At 44.7% G+C, this 19,265-nt stretch overlaps 1 protein-coding gene across 1 annotated transcript in view; it reads right to left on the reverse strand.

Annotated features, from left to right (window-relative positions):
• Positions 1-1,245: 1,245 nt before the first annotated feature.
• The window catches only part of hsd11b2 (hydroxysteroid (11-beta) dehydrogenase 2), a gene marked incomplete at its 5' end in the record, with an annotated part of 22,214 nt that continues 4,194 nt past the window's right edge, over positions 1,246-19,265 (reverse strand). Inside the window, 4 exons of the mRNA XM_079156698.1 lie at positions 1,246-2,991; positions 6,640-6,777; positions 7,429-7,614; positions 14,510-14,722. Coding sequence (XP_079012824.1) covers positions 2,588-2,991; positions 6,640-6,777; positions 7,429-7,614; positions 14,510-14,722 — 941 coding nt within the window. The 3' untranslated portion in view covers positions 1,246-2,587. The remainder of the gene's footprint in view (positions 2,992-6,639; positions 6,778-7,428; positions 7,615-14,509; positions 14,723-19,265) is intronic.

The raw sequence follows: 19,265 nt of genomic DNA on the forward strand, positions 1-19,265 counted from the left end.
TAGATCAAAAAAAAGAACAACAAATAAACAAACTGATCACGTGACGCTTCACTACAACTACATAATCCACATCTGTCACCATAGGTGGACAGCTGGTGCCATGGTGTAATGGTTAGCACTCTGGACTCTGAATCCAGCGATCCGAGTTCAAATCTCGGTGGGACCTGAAGTTTTACATTTCATTAAATTAACGGTTGAACTTGAGAAATAAATGCAAATCACATCAGCGTCAGAAAACATACAGTTTACTCACTTAAGAAGTAAAGCTGTACAACACAAAGTCAACTCTATGTACATACTTAAATGTATGTATATATGTACGTATATACATACATATAAGTATATATTATTATTTGCACACTGAACTGTTGTATCCCTTCATGTTACACACACATCGAATGTATATTTAAATATATAAATGAGAATAAAACACTAGAGAGAATGCAGCTCTAACACGTGAAGCTTTGACTCTTGTGTTGGAATATCAGCTGCTTCATCAAATGTTATTGTCTCCATTGAGACCTCTAGTGGTAGAAGACCAGAGGCTCAGAGTCCTCCACAGGTCAAGTGAGGAGAGAGCTGAGTGTGTGTGTGTGTGTGTGTGTGTGTGTGCGTGTGTGTGTGTGTGTGTGTGTGTGTGTGTGAGAGTGTGTGTGTGTGTGTGTGTGTGTGTGTGTGTGTGTGTGTGTGTGTGAGTGAGTGTGTGAGTGAGTGTGTGTGTGTGTGTGTGTGTGTGTGTGTGTGTGAGTGTGTGTGTGATAGTAAATCATAGTGGACTCAGTGACTCTCCAGCTGGAATCCCACTGAGCTTTGAACAATGTGAGTTATTTCCATCACTTGGCTGAGAGCTGCCCCCCCCCCCCTTCCTCAGCTGCCGGTCTGCCAGAGTAAACTGGAGGTGAAACTCTCTTCCAGTTCCTCGCTGGGTCGGTCCTGCTGAGAACCTGGACTCTGGAGAACTCGCAGGAAGCTGCCAACAGCTCAACTCACCGACCCTGGACCAGATCCTGGACCAGATCCTGTACCAGATCCTACACTGCAGAGCATCTGAGGACACACACCTGGTCTATGAAGAGCCGGATTCCTAGAAACCAGAAAGAGGATCCGGGTCTTAAAGTCCAGAGAGACTCTTAAAAGTTTCTCTTCATCTTCATCTTCATCAGTTTAGTTTTATTTTGTATTTCTCTGTAAAGTGAAACATGCTGACGTCTTTAGTCAGGATGTGTCGCTTAAAACGTTTGAAACTTTTACTTTTATTGTTGTTTCAAATTAACCCTCGAACATCAAACATCAAACACTTTATTTCTATCACAGAATGAAGCGAGTGAACATTTTACATCATATTTGTCTTTTATTACAAAATTCACAGTTTGAGAGACGATAAAAGAAAAAGACGTCATAAATAAATCAAACAGGAAACGTGGGCAGAATAAAAACAAAATAAAAGTGTTGGAGTGCAAATAAACCAAAAGATTCACTTTCTCACGTTGTTGTTGTGTTTACGACTCTTCACAATAAATAAACCTTTTTGATTTGGAACAGAGTTGAGAGGTTGTTTAATAACTTTAATTATATTAATTATACTAAACATTACTGGATTATCTGCTTCACTTCAATCTCATGTTTTATTATTTGTGCTTTCATTTTGAAGGTTAGAAGTCTGAAAGTCATTGTGATCTTCTGAAAGTCAAACAATTAACCTCAAATATTTTGGTCGAGACAATAAAACATACAAAAAAAACACTGATTTGAAATGAACTTTTGTTTTGAAAGGATTCTTGTTCCTGTTGCTCTGAAGCAGAAAAGAAACAGACTCAGAAAGTGTAAATATGTATGTTCCTAATTATCAATATGTTCCTTAAATATTGTTGTTATCTAAATGTTTATTCAGAGAAGTCAGAATTATTAAATCTGATGAAGTTGTACTGAGCGCGCTCGTTTCAAGGCTGATTAATCCTGATTAATCCTGATTAATCCTGATTGAATCCAGATTGAATCCTGATTAAATCCTGATTAATCCTGATTAAATCCTGATTAATCCTGATTAATCCTGATTAATCCTGATCGATGTTCTTAATTGATTTAACTATATTTGTATTGATTTGAAGTCATTGGTTGTGAACATCTCGTTCTCCTTCATGTTGTTTCCAGCTCTGATAATAAACGTTTACATCGTGACATCACATTTTTTTTCACTTCTCTGCTTCAGATTTAAAAAAATGTTGTCATTCGACTGAGGTGTGAGGATGTGATGACATCATCAGACGCCACCACGGCATCTAGTTTTTAGTGGTTTGTGGTTTGATCCGCCATCTTTCTTTTTCTCGGGATGATGAAGGCACATTAAGTCAGCTGATCTCGCTGACGGAGGTGAAGAGTTCTCTGACCGACCTGTGGACTGTTTGACCTTTCAAAGGGCCCCCGGGACCCTTTGACCTCCGGGTGTGTCCACAAGGGGGCGCCACATCGGCCAGACCATTACAGAAAACAAAGAGAAACCATTTTGATCCCTTCAACAGTTTTAAAGAACATCACATAGAAAAAGAAACAGCTCCGTGTTACAGACGTGGTCCTCTTTGTCCCTCAGCTACTTGAGCCTCTCCTCCTCCTCGTTGTTGTTGTTGTTGTTGTGGAGGTTCAGGTCGAAGCCCGACTGCTTCCTCAGGGCGCGCGGCGCCAGCGTCTTCTTCAGGAAGAGTTTCTGCAGGAAGCGGTTGCTGAGGCTGAAGGGGCAGTAGCTGTGGATGAAGTACATGAGGCCGACGCCGGGCCCCGCAAAGTAGCGCGCCTGAGGCCTCGGAGACAGCAGCGCCTGGACGATGGTCTCCGTGACGGGGCTCAGGTCCGGGTTGGCCTGACTGGCGTAGCGCTGGAACAGCTCCTTGGTCTCCGTCAGGTAGTCCTCGCCGTAGTCCTCCAGCAGCGCCGGGGGAAGACTCTGCAGCAGCTGCTTGTGCTGCCGCTCCCAGTGGCCGTGGTTACTGGAGTGACCTGCAGAGGAGAACCCGGCTCAGGGTTAACACGTTACAGCACTGCTTGTATACACATATATATATATATATATATATATATATATATATATATATATATATATATATATATATATATATATATATATATATATATATATATGTATATATATATATATACATATATATATATATATATATATATATACATATATATATATACATATATATATATATATATACATATATATATATATACATATATATATATACATATATATATACATATATATATATATATATATATATATATATATATATATATATATATACATATATATATACATATATATATATATATACATATATATATATATATATACATATATATATATATATATATATATATATATACATATATATATATATATATATATATATATATATATATATATATATATATATATATATATATATATGTTTTACACTTTGATATCAGCAGCATTGTTTGACGCGCATATTAACTACACAATATGATCTAATTCAGTGTCTCCAACATGCTGCAGTTTTTTGAGAGACGGATTCAATTGGAGATATCCTGACTGAATCTTATGTCCCATAATGCACCTGGGGTCAGCTGTCCCGCCTCCTTAAAACGTGTCACGCGACTTCTACAAAGACAACACCACTCAGAGCTCCTCTAACGAGCCTCCTCCAGCCTCAAGACCTGAGACATCCTCAGAGTCTGAGATTGATTTCTGAGTCATAGGCAGGAGGAGACGAGGAGACGAGGAGAAGAGGAGGCGACCTTGCTGACTGGTTAACAGACACTCCTCCAATTCTAACTGCATGTTAGACATCAGTATTCTGAGGTTTCATGATGACAGTATGAAGCACTCAAATGATTTTGCTGAGAAGCAGAAACATGACGTAACTTATTTCGTGTAAACGCTGAGTCAGCAGTCTCAGCGTGACCTTGGATCTTCCGGATTAAAGAGAGAGCAGCAGGATGAAGTGTGCAGTCGGTCCCTTCTATGTCTATGGTAACACAACGTACCGGTTAAGTTAAGTTAAGTCTCTTTTGTGAATCCTGAAAGTCTCCTGATGACATTGTGTGGAGACGAGCAACAGGCTTCTATCGGCCAACAGTCTCTCATCACATCCTCACAATCAAGAGTCAGCCATTTGTAGTTTGTAAGAGAACAGATGGTCCATGTGGACCACATGGTCCACATGGACCACATGGTCCATGTGGACCATGTGGTCCATGTGGTCCTCGTTCTGCTCAGCAGGAGGCCTGTCATCATGCTCAAACCACAACACAGAACGAGGCCTGGAGGACTCAACGGTGACAGGAAGGAGACCAATGAGGATCAAGAACACTGTGATTGGCTGTTTGTACGTCTCGTTTACATTGTGAGGCCCAGCAGAGACCAGATCAGCTGATCACAGCTCATCACATGACCTGCGTTTACCTGAGGACTCATCTTTAGTTTACATAGAGATCCGTGGAGGAGAGGAGGTGTAGAGGTGGTGGTGTAGATGTGCTGGTGTAGTGATGGTTTTGAGGTGGTGGTGTAGAGGTGGTGATGTAGAGGTGGTGGTGTAGTGATGGTTTTGAGGTGGTGGTGTAGATGTGCTGGTGTAGTGATGGTTTTGAGGTGGTGGTGTTGAGGTGGTGATGTAGAGGTGGTGGTGTAGATGTGGTGGTTTTGAGGTGGTGGTGTAGAGGTGGTGATGTAGAGGTGGTGGTGTAGAGGTGGTGGTGTAGATGTGGTGGTTTTGAGGTGGTGGTGTAGAGGTGGTGATGTAGAGGTGGTGGTGTAGAGGTGGTGGTGTAGATGTGGTGGTGTAGAGGTGGTGGTGTAGAGGTGGTGGTGTAGATGTGGTGGTGTAGTGATGGTTTTGAGGTGGTGGTGTTGAGGTGGTGGTGTAGATGTGATGTAGAGGTGGTGGTGTAGAGGTGGTGATGTAGATGTGGTGGTGTAGAGGTGGTGGTGTAGAGATGGTTTTGAGGTGGTGTTGAGGTGGTGGTGTAGATGTGGTGGTGTAGAGGTGGTGGTGTAGAGATGGTTTTGAGGTGATGTAGAGGTGGTGGTGTAGATGTGATGTAGAGATGGTAGTGTAGAGGTGGTGATGTAGAGGAGGTGGTGTAGATGTGATGTAGAGGTGGTGGTGTAGAGGTGGTGATGTAGATGTGGTGGTGTAGAGATGGTTTTGAGGTGGTGTTGAGGTGGTGGTGTAGATGTGGTGGTGTAGTGATGGTTTTGAGGTGGTGGTGTTGAGGTGGTGGTGTAGAGGTGGTGGTGTAGATGTGGTGGTGTAGTGATGTTGAGGTGGTGGTGTAGATGTGATGTAGAGGTGGTGGTGTTGAGGTGGTGATGTAGAGGTGGTGATGTAGAGGTGGTGGTGTAGATGTGATGTAGAGGTGGTGGTGTTGAGGTGGTGATATAGAGGTGGTGATGTAGAGGTGGTGGTGTAGATGTGATGTAGAGGTGGTGGTGTAGAGGTGGTGATGTAGAGGTGGTGGTGTAGATGTGATGTAGAGGTGGTGGTGTTGAGGTGGTGATGTAGAGGTGGTGATGTAGAGGTGGTGGTGTAGATGTGATGTAGAGGTGGTGGTGTTGAGGTGATGTAGAGGTGGTGGTGTTGAGGTGGTGATGTAGAGGTGGTGGTGTAGATGTGATGTAGAGGTGGTGGTGTTGAGGTGGTGATGTAGAGGTGGTGGTGTAGATGTGATGTAGAGGTGGTGGTGTTGAGGTGGTGATGTAGAGGTGGTGATGTAGATGTGGTGGTGTAGATGTGATGTAGAGGTGGTGGTGTTGAGGTGGTGATGTAGAGGTGGTGGTGTAGAGGTGGTGATGTAGAGGTGGTGATGTAGAGGTGGTGGTGTAGATGTGATGTAGAGGTGGTGGTGTTGAGGTGGTGGTGTAGAGGTGGTGGTGTAGATGTGATGTAGAGGTGGTGGTGTTGAGGTGGTGGTGTAGAGGTGGTGGTGTAGATGTGATGTAGAGGTGGTGGTGTTGAGGTGGTGGTGTAGATGTGATGTAGAGGTGGTGGTGTTGAGGTGGTGATGTAGAGGTGGTGGTGTAGAGGTGGTGATGTAGAGGTGGTGATGTAGAGGTGGTGGTGTAGATGTGATGTAGAGGTGGTGGTGTTGAGGTGGTGGTGTAGAGGTGGTGGTGTAGATGTGATGTAGAGGTGGTGGTGTTGAGGTGGTGATGTAGAGGTGGTGGTGTTGAGGTGGTGGTGTAGATGTGATGTAGAGGTGGTGGTGTTGAGGTGGTGGTGTAGAGGTGGTGGTGTAGATGTGATGTAGAGGTGGTGGTGTTGAGGTGGTGGTGTAGATGTGATGTAGAGGTGGTGGTGTTGAGGTGGTGATGTAGAGGTGGTGGTGTAGAGGTGGTGATGTAGAGGTGGTGATGTAGAGGTGGTGGTGTAGATGTGATGTAGAGGTGGTGGTGTTGAGGTGGTGGTGTAGAGGTGGTGGTGTAGATGTGATGTAGAGGTGGTGGTGTTGAGGTGGTGATGTAGAGGTGGTGGTGTTGAGGTGGTGGTGTAGATGTGATGTAGAGGTGGTGGTGTTGAGGTGGTGGTGTAGAGGTGGTGGTGTAGATGTGATGTAGAGGTGGTGGTGTTGAGGTGGTGGTGTAGAGGTGGGTGGTGTTACCTGTCTTGAAGGATGACGGCAGGATGGTGGACACTTGGACCCCCCAAGGCTCCAGCTCGTGTCTCAGAGTGTTGATCAGGAGGTTGAGAGCTGCTTTAGACGCTCCGTACGCTGCCAGACAGGGAAACGGCTGGTCACCTGAAAACACAGGTATGACATCATCACGACATCACCATGACATCACACACACACTGACCAATGAGCTTCACGTGTTAAAGCTGCATTCTCTCTAGTGTCCACCAGGGGGCGACTCCTCTGGTTGTATAGAAGTCTATGAGAAAATGACTCTACTTCTCTCTTGATTTAATACCTCAGTAAACATTGTAAACATGAGTTTATGGTCTCAATCTCTAGTTTCAAGTCTTCTTCAATACAGCATGATGTTCATTTAGTAAATGATGGTCCATTTAGAGTCACACAGACCATAAAGCAGGGGATGCTTTAGGGGCGGGGCTACACAGTGATTGACAGGTCTCTACCAGAGACATATACGGCGTCTCTACGTCACTCCTCCTCAGTCCAGATATGCTCACTTCCTGTTCACTGGTTATATAAAAAACCTAAGATGGCGACGGACAAAATCTCTGAAATCGAGGCTTCATAACAGCAGTCCACCAACCAACGAGAGACGTCACGATGACGACATCCACTTCCTGTGAGGAGACCGACCACTTACTCAACTATTGGTTGATTTTTATGATTATTATATGTGTTTTTTGTATTTCATAATGTCTGATTTGTTTATGCTGTAGTGGTATGTGTGTGTGTGTGTTTGTGTCGGGAACACACCGGCGGGGCTGGAGATGGTGACGATGCGACCTTTGGCCTGTCGCAGCAGCGGCAGGAAGCTCTTGGTGACGCTCAGCGTGCCGAAGAAGTTGACATCCATGCAGCCGCGGAAGTTTGACATCAGTGACAGCTCGACGTCTCCGAAGTTCACGCACAGGCCGGCGTTGTTCACCAAACCCCACAGACCTGCCGAACACACACACACACACACACACACAAACTCAACACTGTCTCATTGGACAACGACCAACAGGATCTATAAAACTCTGCGTCACCTCCAGCTCTGGGCCGTCCCGTCAGACCTGAGTTGGTGGAAGGAGGTTCAGAAACAACGTTGCTTTTGAAGAAACCCTCGATCATAGTCTTAACTTCGCTGGACGAACAATAGACCGAAGGAGAGAACGGATAACTTCTATGCCCCGTTCTCTCCCCGTTAACGTCGACATTTTGCCCGGTCCTAAAGATGAGAGTCCCCTTAACTTTGGAGAAATCCCCGCTGCCATACGAAGCGTTTATCACCGCACAGGTTGAAGCTCCGGACTCCGAGTTTAACCAAGAAACTCGAAGAACCACATCGACCGCGACAAGTCGTCTCACAGTAAGAGGCTTGTGTCTGGGCAGAGTTATAGTGTGTTTGTTACCTTGTTTTGTTTTGTTTCAGTTTACTGTATTGTTATAACGTGTTCTTGTGTACGTTTAAGGAGTTCCGTTAGTGCTGTTTAGAAATGACTGTGTGTTCCGTATTGCTGTAATAGTGCTGCGTTAGATCATCACCACGAGTGAAGTTGTGAATTGTGACTCTATCAGTTTAAAGACCAGAACTGCAGCTCACCGAATCTGAGTTTGCCAGTCGGGTTTCTGTGTGATAAAGTAAGTTTCCATATTCCGAGGTTCCGCCTGGTTTTTGAGGGTTCTTTTGTTTTGTTTTGTTTTGTTTTGTTTCCTCTTCTTCTTCTTTGCCTTTTTGTTTGACTAACACACATACACATAGTCACACACAAATACAGGTTTTGCTACCGAGTTTCTTTTGGAGTAGTTTTAAAGAAACAAAAGATGAGTTTAACTCTTTAAAACAGTGGTGGGATCGTGGGAAGGTGGAGATAAAGCAGCTCTGTCAGCAGGACTCTCAATGTCACACGGGACATCTCCAGATCTATGAAGGATCTGGAGACTGAAATCGTGGAGCTGCAGAGTTTAGCAGAATCCACTGGAAATCAAGATCACGTTAAAGATCTCAAGTCTAAACAGTCTGCTCTTACAGACCTGTGGGGCACTAAGGCCCAGGGGGCGCTGGTCAGGCCCCGCTTCATGAACGCAGCGCTGATGGACGCACCATCAAAGTTCTTCTTCGGACTGGAGAAGAAGAACGGGCAGAGCAGGGTCATCCATGCTCTACGCTCTGATTCAGGGCAAGAACGCAAACGAGATCTGGAGGAGAGCGGTGAGTTTCTACTCTGAAGAGTACAATAATAACAATGAACTGTTTGAGTCCTTCTGTGGAGCGCTGCCAAAGGTCTCAGAGGAGGTGAACGCTGGGTTGGAGGGTCCTCTGGTGACTGATGAACGGTACGCAGCTCTGCAGGGCATGGAGGGGGGAAGGCCCCCGGAATTGACGGGATCCCAATAGGAGCGTGAAGGGGGAGGACCTGTTAACTGTTTTTAAAGAGAGTTTTAAAGACACGATGCTGCCGCTCAGCTGCAGGAGAGCAGTAATAACTTTACTGCCAAAACAAGAAGACCTGCAGGAAATGAAGAACTGGCGTCCGGTGTCCCTTCTCTGCTCAGACTACAACATCTTGTTCAAAGCTCTGGCCAACAGACTAAGAGAGGTGATGGACCAGGTGATCCACGAGACCAGACCTATTGCGTGCATGGTAGGAGCATCCTGGACAATGTGTCTTTAATTCGTGATATTTTGGACATCTCTGGTTCTTTGGCCATTAAAACTGGTCTCAGTTCTCTAGACCAGGAAAAGGCTTTTGACCAGGTTGAGCACCGTTACCTCTGGAAGAGTTTTGGCCTCAGCCCAGGTCTCATAGCTATGATCAAGGTTTTGATCACCAACAATCAATCTGGTGGCTTCAGCTCTGTGGCACAAGCTGGCCTGCATGAACCCCCCTAAAGGCCTCACACAGAGACTACAGGCCATCCTAACAGACTTCTTCTGGGACAGGCTGCACTGGGTCCCTCAGAGCGTACTCTTTCTACCTAAAGAGGAGGGGGGTCAGGGGCTGGTGCAGAGCGACTTTCAGGTTCCAGTTCTTACAGAGGTACCTCACAGGTCCAACAGGTGTGGAGAGAGCTGACAGACTGCATCTTAAGGAAGGCAGCTGGTCTGGGAGTGGACACTGGACTATTTTTAATGGATTTCAATCTTTTTAAACCGTGTGGATTATCTCCTTTTTACAGTTACTCTTTAAGGCATGGAACCGTTTTAAATGGAAGAGACCGGAACCGACGTGCTCCCTACACCGGCTGCTTCAGGAACCGCTGGTGAACGGAGCCAGGATGGACGCACAGCACGGCACGACACCAGGTCTGAGCAGCATGTTGTGCTCCTCTGGGACCACCACCCTGAGGAGACTGGTGGATGTAGCCGGTCCTGGACTGACAGACGCACCTGCAGTGGCTTCTCTACTCGGGCTGAAGTCCATCCGGCAGAGCAGGAGGATCCTGAGCAGGTGGGCGGAGAGACTGACGGAGGACGAGATGCTGCAGGAGTACGACAGAGGAGGAGAAGCTCCTGACTCCACAGATCCATGTCCAGATCTAGGATTTACTCCAGAGCTGAACGGGGTCTCAGGACCATCACTCAGTGAAGCAGAGTCTAAACTCTTGGACCTCCACAGAGTGAAAGGAAAAGCTATCTACACAAACTGTTCAACACAAAGTGCCCAACAGAAACAAACTGGACCAGAGAGCCAACACTGAGTGGAGACAGAGACTGGACATGAACGTTGGTGTGAAACCAGGTTGGAGGGTTTTATACAAACCTGTTAAAAAGAGATCTGGAGGTCTACAGCGGAGGATCCTACATGGTGCTGTTGCTGCTAACGCTTTTATTTCTATTAATCCCACCGTTTGTAGCCATTGTCCATTCTGTGAGGAGGTAGAGACCGTTTCCACTGTTTCTATCATTGTGACTCTGTAACCTTCTTAACACACTGCAGGGTGTTTTTAAAGGGTTTGGTGAGACCTGGTCCAGGACCACCTTCATTCTAGGAGTCTGCTACAAAAAAGTGAACTCCTCCAAGTGGAAGCTGTTGAACCAAGTAGTTGGAGAAGCTAAACTATCAATTTACACAAGCAGGAAGAAGCGAGTAGAGGACAGAGCAGGACAGGGAGAGCTTCCTGTCTTCATGTCTCCGGTCAGACAGGAAGCACTTCCTGTCTTCATGTCTCCGGTCAGACAGGAAGCACTTCCTGTCTTCATGTCTCCGGTCAGACAGGAAGCACTTCCTGTCTTCATGTCTCCGGTCAGAAAGAAGCACTTCCTGTCTTCATGTCTCCGGTCAGACAGGAAGCACTTGCTGTCTTCATGTCTCCGGTCAGACAGGAAGCACTTCCTGTCTTCATGTCTCCGGTCAGACAGGAAGCACTTCCTGTCTTCATGTCTCCGGTCAGACAGGAAGCACTTCCTGTCTTCATGTCTCCGGTCAGACAGGAAGCACTTCCTGTCTTCATGTCTCCGGTCAGACGTGTTTGGGTTGATTTCAGATATTTTAACAGAATGAACAACATGAAGGATTTTAATGAAACTTGGTGCTACAATGAAATAATATGTTGTGTGTCTGGAGACAAACTAACATTCAACTTTTAAAACATTGTGAATAGAAACTGTTTTTTTTTTTTTTTTTGCCATGACAACGTTTTGCTCTTTCGTATTGTTTTAAATGAAGTTTTCTAAAAAGAAAAAAAAATCTCTTCGTCTCTCTCTCTCCCCCGCCCGCCCCCCTCTCTCTCCCTCCCTCCCTCTCTCTCTCTCTCTCTCTCGCTCTCCCTCCCTCCCTCTCTCTCTCTCTGCTAGATTCAACAAGCCTCGCTCGTCCTTATCTGAGGCCGCCGACCCACAATCCCCTGCTTTGTTGTTTTTACGAGTCTGTGGGAACTTTGTTTGTGTGTGAAGTGTTCCAGAGCTGATGACAGATTACCAGGAACAGAACAGAGAGACACCTGACGGAGCCGCCCAGGTAACTTCCTGTCTGCACTTTATGACAGAAACAAGTCAAAGCTCTTCATCTGTAAGAACGTATCATATTATCATTCATTCTGTTTTAATAATAACTAGAAGAATCTGTATCAGCTGCTGCACGTTTATGTAACATAGTTAAAAATGCTCTTTCTTCATTCTTATTTCAAACTTCTGCATTTTAATTATCATATAATGAATCTGTTATTGATGTTTGCTGTGAAACACCATCTCCTCTGAACCTCCTCAGCTGCCGTAGATTTTCACTGTAAAATATTCTGCTGCTTTTCTTTAATGCAACTTGTTTACTGTGAATATGATCATGTTTTTCAGCTGTTTTGACTGTTAAAATAAAGGGTTAAATTCTCTTACTTTGCATGTTTATGAGCAGAGAAATAGATCAGAAGGCCATTAAAGGGTTAAATATTGTCTTTCTGCAGGAGCCAATAAATTTTATTGTGTCGTGTGTTCAGAACTTATCAGAGTCAACGTTATCTATCTTTATCTATTCTCAGCTTTATTCAATTCTAGATATTGTATCTACTTTGTTTCTCTTATCTTATCTTGATCTATTGAGATAGAAGCTCAGTCGAGACCGGATGTTAGCGAATGTCACACGGCAGCTGTAAAAATAAAACACCTGTCTGCACACACACACACACACACACACACACACACACACACACACACACACACACACACACACGCTGTGTAACCTTAAATGACTCTGAGCCGTTTAATTACAAAGCCAGTGGGAGCTGCAGGTCTGAGCCAATCACAGCGACCGAGAAGGAACGACTCCTCTGGTTGTATAGAAGTCTATGAGAAAATGACTCTACTTCTCTCTTGATTTATTACCTCAGTAAACATTGTAAACATGAGTTTATGGTCTCAATCTCTAGTTTCAAGTCTTCTTCAATACAGCATGATGTTCATTTAGTAAATGATGGTCCATTTAGAGTCACACAGACCATAAAGCAGGGGATGCTTTAGGGGCGGGGCTACACAGTGTAACATTTTTTTGGTCTTAAAAATGTACTTATTCAGCAGTCAGTTCTAAGGTCCACCCTCTCGTAACACTTCTGGTTCCAAAAAACAAGATGGCGGTGGACAAAATGCCAAACTCAAAACTTCAAAACATCAGTCCACAAACCAATGGGTGAACTATAAACCTGAACCAGTCCTAACTATAAACCTGAGCCAGTCCTAACTATAAACCTGAACCAGTCCTAAATATAAACCTGAGCCAGTCCTAACTATAAACCTGAACCAGTCCTAACTATAAACCTGAACCAGTCCTAACTATAAACCTGAACCAGCCCTAACTATAAACCTGAGCCAGCCCTAACTATAAACCTGAACCAGTCCTAACTATAAACCTGAACCAGTCCTAACTATAAACCTGAACCAGCCCTAACTATAAACCTGAACCAGCCCTAACTATAAACCTGAACCAGCCCTAACTATAAACCTGAACCAGCCCTAACTATAAACCTGAACCAGCCCTAACTATAAACCTGAACCAGTCCTAACTATAAACCTGATCCAGCCCTAACTATAAACCTGATCCAGCCCTAACTATAAACCTGAACCAGTCCTAACTATAAACCTGAACCAGCCCTAACTATAAACCTGAGCCAGCCCTAACTATAAACCTGAACCAGTCCTAACTATAAACCTGATCCAGCCCTAACTATAAACCTGAACCAGCCCTAACTATAAACCTGAACCAGTCCTAACTATAAACCTGAACCAGTCCTAACTATAAACCTGAACCAGTCCTAACTATAAACCTGAACCAGTCCTAACTATAAACCTGAACCAGCCCTAACTATAAACCTGAGCCAGCCCTAACTATAAACCTGAACCAGTCCTAACTATAAACCTGAGCCAGTCCTAACTATAAACCTGAACCAGTCCTAACTATAAACCTGAACCAGTCCTAACTATAAACCTGAACCAGCCCTAACTATAAACCTGATCCAGCCCTAACTATAAACCTGAACCAGTCCTAACTATAAACCTGAACCAGTCCTAACTATAAACCTGAACCAGCCCTAACTATAAACCTGAACCAGCCCTAACTATAAACCTGAGCCAGCCCTAACTATAAACCTGAACCAGTCCTAACTATAAACCTGAACCAGCCCTAACTATAAACCTGAGCCAGCCCTAACTATAAACCTGAACCAGCCCTAACTATAAACCTGAGCCAGCCCTAACTATAAACCTGATCCAGCCCTAACTATAAACCTGATCCAGCCCTAACTATAAACCTGATCCAGTCCTAACTATAAACCTGAGCCAGCCCTAACTATAAACCTGAACCAGTCCTAACTATAAACCTGAACCAGTCCTAACTATAAACCTGATCCAGCCCTAACTATAAACCTGAACCAGTCCTAACTATAAACCTGATCCAGCCCTAACTATAAACCTGAACCAGTCCTAACTATAAACCTGATCCAGCCCTAACTATAAACCTGAACCAGTCCTAACTATCATTATATTTCTGTCGTATGCATTGAATGTGCTGTAACTCTGTTATGCTGTTCATTCTGTAAACATGACATCGATCACACTTCTGTCTATCCTGATAGATTCTTCTCAAACACTCCTCATTAAGTCCTCAGTTACTCCTCATGTATTCCTCAGATTGTCCTCGTGTACTCCTCAGTCATTCCTCTTAAATCAACACAAGAGTGATTCAGTTGTTTCCATCCCATCTCTTCTGCTCCAGTTCAGTGATTTCCTAGAAAGTCATCATCTGTTCTTGTAAACAGTAGAACACACTGATGCTGTAACCGGTGAGCAGCACCACAGAGCGTTTAAATGAAACAGCCATCTGGTCCGGGAACAAGCTGTGGTTTGGCTTCAGCAGACGGTCGTTACCTTTGAGACCCAGCTTGGCCTTGGTGTCCAGCAGGGCCTGTTGGACCTGCTGTGGCTGGGTGATGTCCACCTGGAGGAGGGTGAGGTGGGGGGAGCACGTCCTCTGCAGATCTCTGGCTCCGTCTCCCGACAGGTCCAGCACTGTGGCGAACACCTCGAAGCCAAGAGCGTCCAGATGCTTCGCCGTCACGTTCCCAAAACCAGAGTCACATCCTGCAGGGACACAAGGACCGACTCATGATCACCTGGTGAGGTCAGGACCACAGAGAGCTGCACTCAAACTCCTGTCAACAGAATCACCACACAAGTAAAGACACCAAACACCGCCATTTACTTCATCTACAACTGAAGGAGGCGGTGCCCCCCCAAAACCCTGACCCTGGTTAAGATCTTAAAAATAGATTTTGACACAAGAAAATTATTAATTCCGTGAAAAAATTTCCAGTTAATCTAAGAAAACCCAATTTGCAAAAGTCTGAGAAAGCAGCCATAAACAGAGAGATCTTAAAGTGTTTAACAGGAGATTATTATCTGATTTTAAAGTATAATAAATGGGGATATCCACGACTAAGAATCTAAATCTTGGTCATGTGTTATCTATATAAATGTTCCTATAACGTCACATCCTCTGCAGCTCCAGAGCAGCAGATTGGATCGATGTCCTGACTCTTAATCTCAGATCACTTTTCACCTGTTTGGAGTGAAAACAGAGCAGACTATGACATCATCCTCGGCCTCCTGCTGCAGCTCTGATTGGCTCGTCGCCCAGCAGTTGTTTGGATAGCGGGCAGGTTTGGACAGAGACCGATCCGGCATCAGTCCTCGGTCACATCAATCAATCAGCACAAACAGACAGCGAAAATATTATTGTAATTTATCGCCTCAAAAGTGTAATTACGCTGCTCAGCGTACAGAAACCCATCAACACACATCAATGAAGATCTGTGATTATATCTTTTAAAATACTCATTGTACCGTTAGCAAATGAGCTAGCTGTCAGTTAGCAGGCTTGTTAGCTCAGAGAGCTTTCTCTAAATGTCAGAGCTCGACGCCGTGCAGAGAAACAAAGAGCAGACGCCATCGTGCCCACATATGTTCTCTCAGAAGGGTTCCTCAGAAACCAGCCGCCGTGGGGATAAGGTCACATTACCCACAGCTCGCCCCATGTTTCCCAGAAGTCCCGGCACCTACAACCTGATCCCTGGCGGTTCTCACTGTTCCGTTTGTTCCTTTTGTGTCTGAAAGAGCTCTGCTGGCGAGAGCGTGGAGGCTGCTGGCACGCTGCTTCACACCGTGTCCTTGGAGGGTTTCCAGTCATGTCCCAAGAACAGAAAGAGAGAAACGCTGGCTCCAGAAATAAATACCAGCGCTGTGCTGCATGTTACAGAAGCTCAGTGTGCAGCTGAACATGACCACACACACACACACACACACACACACACACACAGTTATATATTCAGATGGGTGATGACAGACTGAGCTGTCAGAACATGTTGAATAAACATGTTGGTCTCCGTGTGTTCTTCTACAGACTGGTGGACGAGAATGTTTCACATGTTGCTGAGTAAAGTGTTCTTCCTCCGTTTCTGAGGTCCAGAGTCGGTCCTGGTGGAGGATCTCTCTCTCTCTCTCTGGACCATGCCCAGTGTAAACGGACCGTTTAGAGCAAAAGATTCATCTCCATAGAACAGACGGTCGGGGGGGTTTGTTGTCGCTGAGACGGATTCGGGCTCCGAGGAGGAGCAGCGTTACGTAATGAGGCCTCGAGGGCTCGGAGGGGCCCCTCGGATGAAGAAATAAAACATGTATGTGTGCAGAATAGAGAGAGGTCAAAACACACATCTGTCTCTGGGTGGAGGCCTCAACATCCTCAACATCTGCACAGCAGCTCCTCCTTCAGAGATGACGAGTAACTTTAACATAACGTGACCTAAACTAAGGAGGTCACCAGCAGACGGCTTTAGAAACTCCTCAAACTGTTCTGTTTTAAAGCTATTTGTATTCTTATCGTGTCTAACTTGTCATCTATTTATGACCTGACAGAAATGAGCTTCTGCAGATAATAAATAAACTGATCCTGAGATACGCAGCGCATCTGCAGCTGTGCATTAAAAGTTGAAATTAGCAAAGGACGAGCGTGTGAGGAGTCACTCGACGACTCGTTGGAAGGCTTCAGGAGAGCCATGTGCTGCGGTCGAAAGGTCTGGATGTTCAGGAAATACACCTGGAAAACGTCACGGCTCCAACAACATCACGTTCACCGTTAATCGCCGCTTTCAGAGGACGACGTCATCATTTAACCACGAGAGGGTCACGCAGAGTTCACTCACACAACGCTCAATGGAGCTCATTCAGCAACACAAGTGTTTCTATAAAAAAGGTCCTGAAACCAGTCCGTCAGACAGCAGACGTGATCTTCATCGCAAACAAACAAAAGAACAGTTGAGAGAATAAAGTCCAGAATGAAGAAGGTGAAGCAGCATGAAGTCAAAAGTAAAAAAACGTGCGTCTGAAGGGAACGATCTGCATTAAATACGTCCTATAAAAGCACAATCAATCACTGATCATTGGACGGCATGGTTCCTAATTAAACAGCGTTTATTCTAAAAGGCCAGAATGCTTTGGAAAATAATGAAAGCAATTATTAAAAATATTATATTTGATAATAATATTTATGGTATATAATTGACATTTTCTCCTGCTGTTTGTTCCGTTGCAGTCAAACCATTTTCTCCGAGAGAACTCTCTGAAGGTCTTCATCACTTCATCAATTAGAAACTTGTGCTGTCGTCAAACTGTGAGCAGAGGTCACGTGATCGGAGGAGGAACCGACGAGGATCACGAGGAACTCTTCAGTGATCGTCAGATCCACACAGGAAGCTGCTGAACTGATTGGTCTGAATTTGCATAAAGTTGAACTCTTGATGAACGTTCTGCTGACATGAAGTGACGGAGAGGAGGAAGCAGTTAAATATAGAGAGGAGGAAGCAGGGGGGGGTGTTAGGAGAAGAGAAGGAAATGTAGATGAGATGAAAGTAAAAGTGGGAAAGAAAGAGAAGAAGAAAAGAAAAACATGGCCGAGGGGTAAAAATAACAAAAACAAAGAAGTAGAATAAAAAAATGAAGAAGGAAGAACAAAAAGGAAAAGATGAGGAGAAAAGAAGACAAAGAGAGTTCAAGACAATAAGGAAAGGAAACAACCAGTTAATTTCCTTATTACTTATAGAAAGTCATGTTTTAAAATGTGTGTTCTTGTTTTTCTTTTGTTTAACTACAGCTGTGTAACTAAACCTTTGGACCAGAGACCAGCGTCTCCTGAGAGTCCGGACTGAAGCTTCATAGAAACCACCGAAATACTGAGGGAAGATTTGAGCTTTTATTCCTGAAGGCCACGCCCACCTCCCTCCCTTTACCGCCATATTGATCGAATATGTCCGAGTCTCAGCAAAAACCAGACCAGATGATTAACAGCATGAAGGTTCACCAGAAACTCAGAGATCCAGGCCCGCTGGATGGAAGAGATTCACAGGAGAACCAGAACCAGGACTGAGAGGGGCCGGCTGTCAGACCCTGCTGCAGTAAAACAAGAGATGTTCTAAAGGGACTCTGGTGAAACACTACCATGTTAGTCCACAGGGGGCGACACAATCAACACAACATCAAAGTTCTTTGTCCCTTTAAAGGACATTTCTGGTGTTTTTCAACCCAAATCGTATTTCAGAGTTTATGTATCGTGAGTAACATCAGCGTCTACGTCACCGAACAGGAAAGATCCCATAATACTCAACATCTGGATCAGGAGGCGAGGAGCATCTGGAGGGATTTTATTTGCTCTTTTTTTACAGTTTTATTTGTAGATGTGATCTGATAAGATACGACTTTGGGGGACTCGTGGATTATCTGCTGACTCTTTAATAGGTTTGACCTGTTATGGATGACGGGTCACAATGACGTCACCACCTCCTCTGTAGAGATTCAGGGAACGAGAACATATAGCAGGGTAACCCTAACCCAACAACTTTATTGTCACGTTAGAGCCAATAAAATGTAGATAAACCGACCAACATGAGATTGACGGCAATGTTAGCTGATCAGAATCAGCAGAGCGGCGTCCTGTGAGACGCAAGGCGATTCTTACACTTCCTGCTTTGGACCCACAGCAACGTAGAAACGCAAGAATGATTTTAGTGTCACACAGGACGAAGCTCTAACGTATTTCAGTCTGGAATTACCGGGAAAATAAACATATCGATGAAAAACAGCAAAGGTAAGCTTTGGCTCATATCTCGCTGATGCTTTGTTGCAGCTGGATTTGATGTATATGTCCGGAATCTGTGATTGTCTGCTTTCTTTTGAGGTATCGTGTGTGTGTATTACATAAAATACCACAGCGGTAGAGCCAGAAATGTGGCGAGTGGGTTTACTAGGTGGCGCTATGTAGAGCTTGATATTTGGTAATCATTTAGTTGTTGTTTGAGTTGTGTTTGGAGCGTGTAAACACGGCTCACATGTTCTTGTAGCCCAGGTTCTGCTGTTTAATCTGATGTGCAACATCATTATATTCGTTTGTGATAAGTGCATTTTTTCCGATGGTGTATGCTAAACTTTCTCCACCGCCCCCAAAAAAGGGGGCGCTCGGGCTCAAGTGGTTGAGTTGAGATGTCTGTTAGAGGACAACCTGTACAGGTGAGGACACCTCCTCCTCAGAGACCAGAACCAGACCTGTTTGGATCCCTGAACCCTGTGAGGGCCACAA

The sequence above is a fragment of the Pholis gunnellus genome, assembly GCF_910591455.1.
Source record: "Pholis gunnellus genome assembly, chromosome: 1".
NCBI classification, from domain to species: Eukaryota; Metazoa; Chordata; class Actinopteri; order Perciformes; family Pholidae; genus Pholis; species Pholis gunnellus.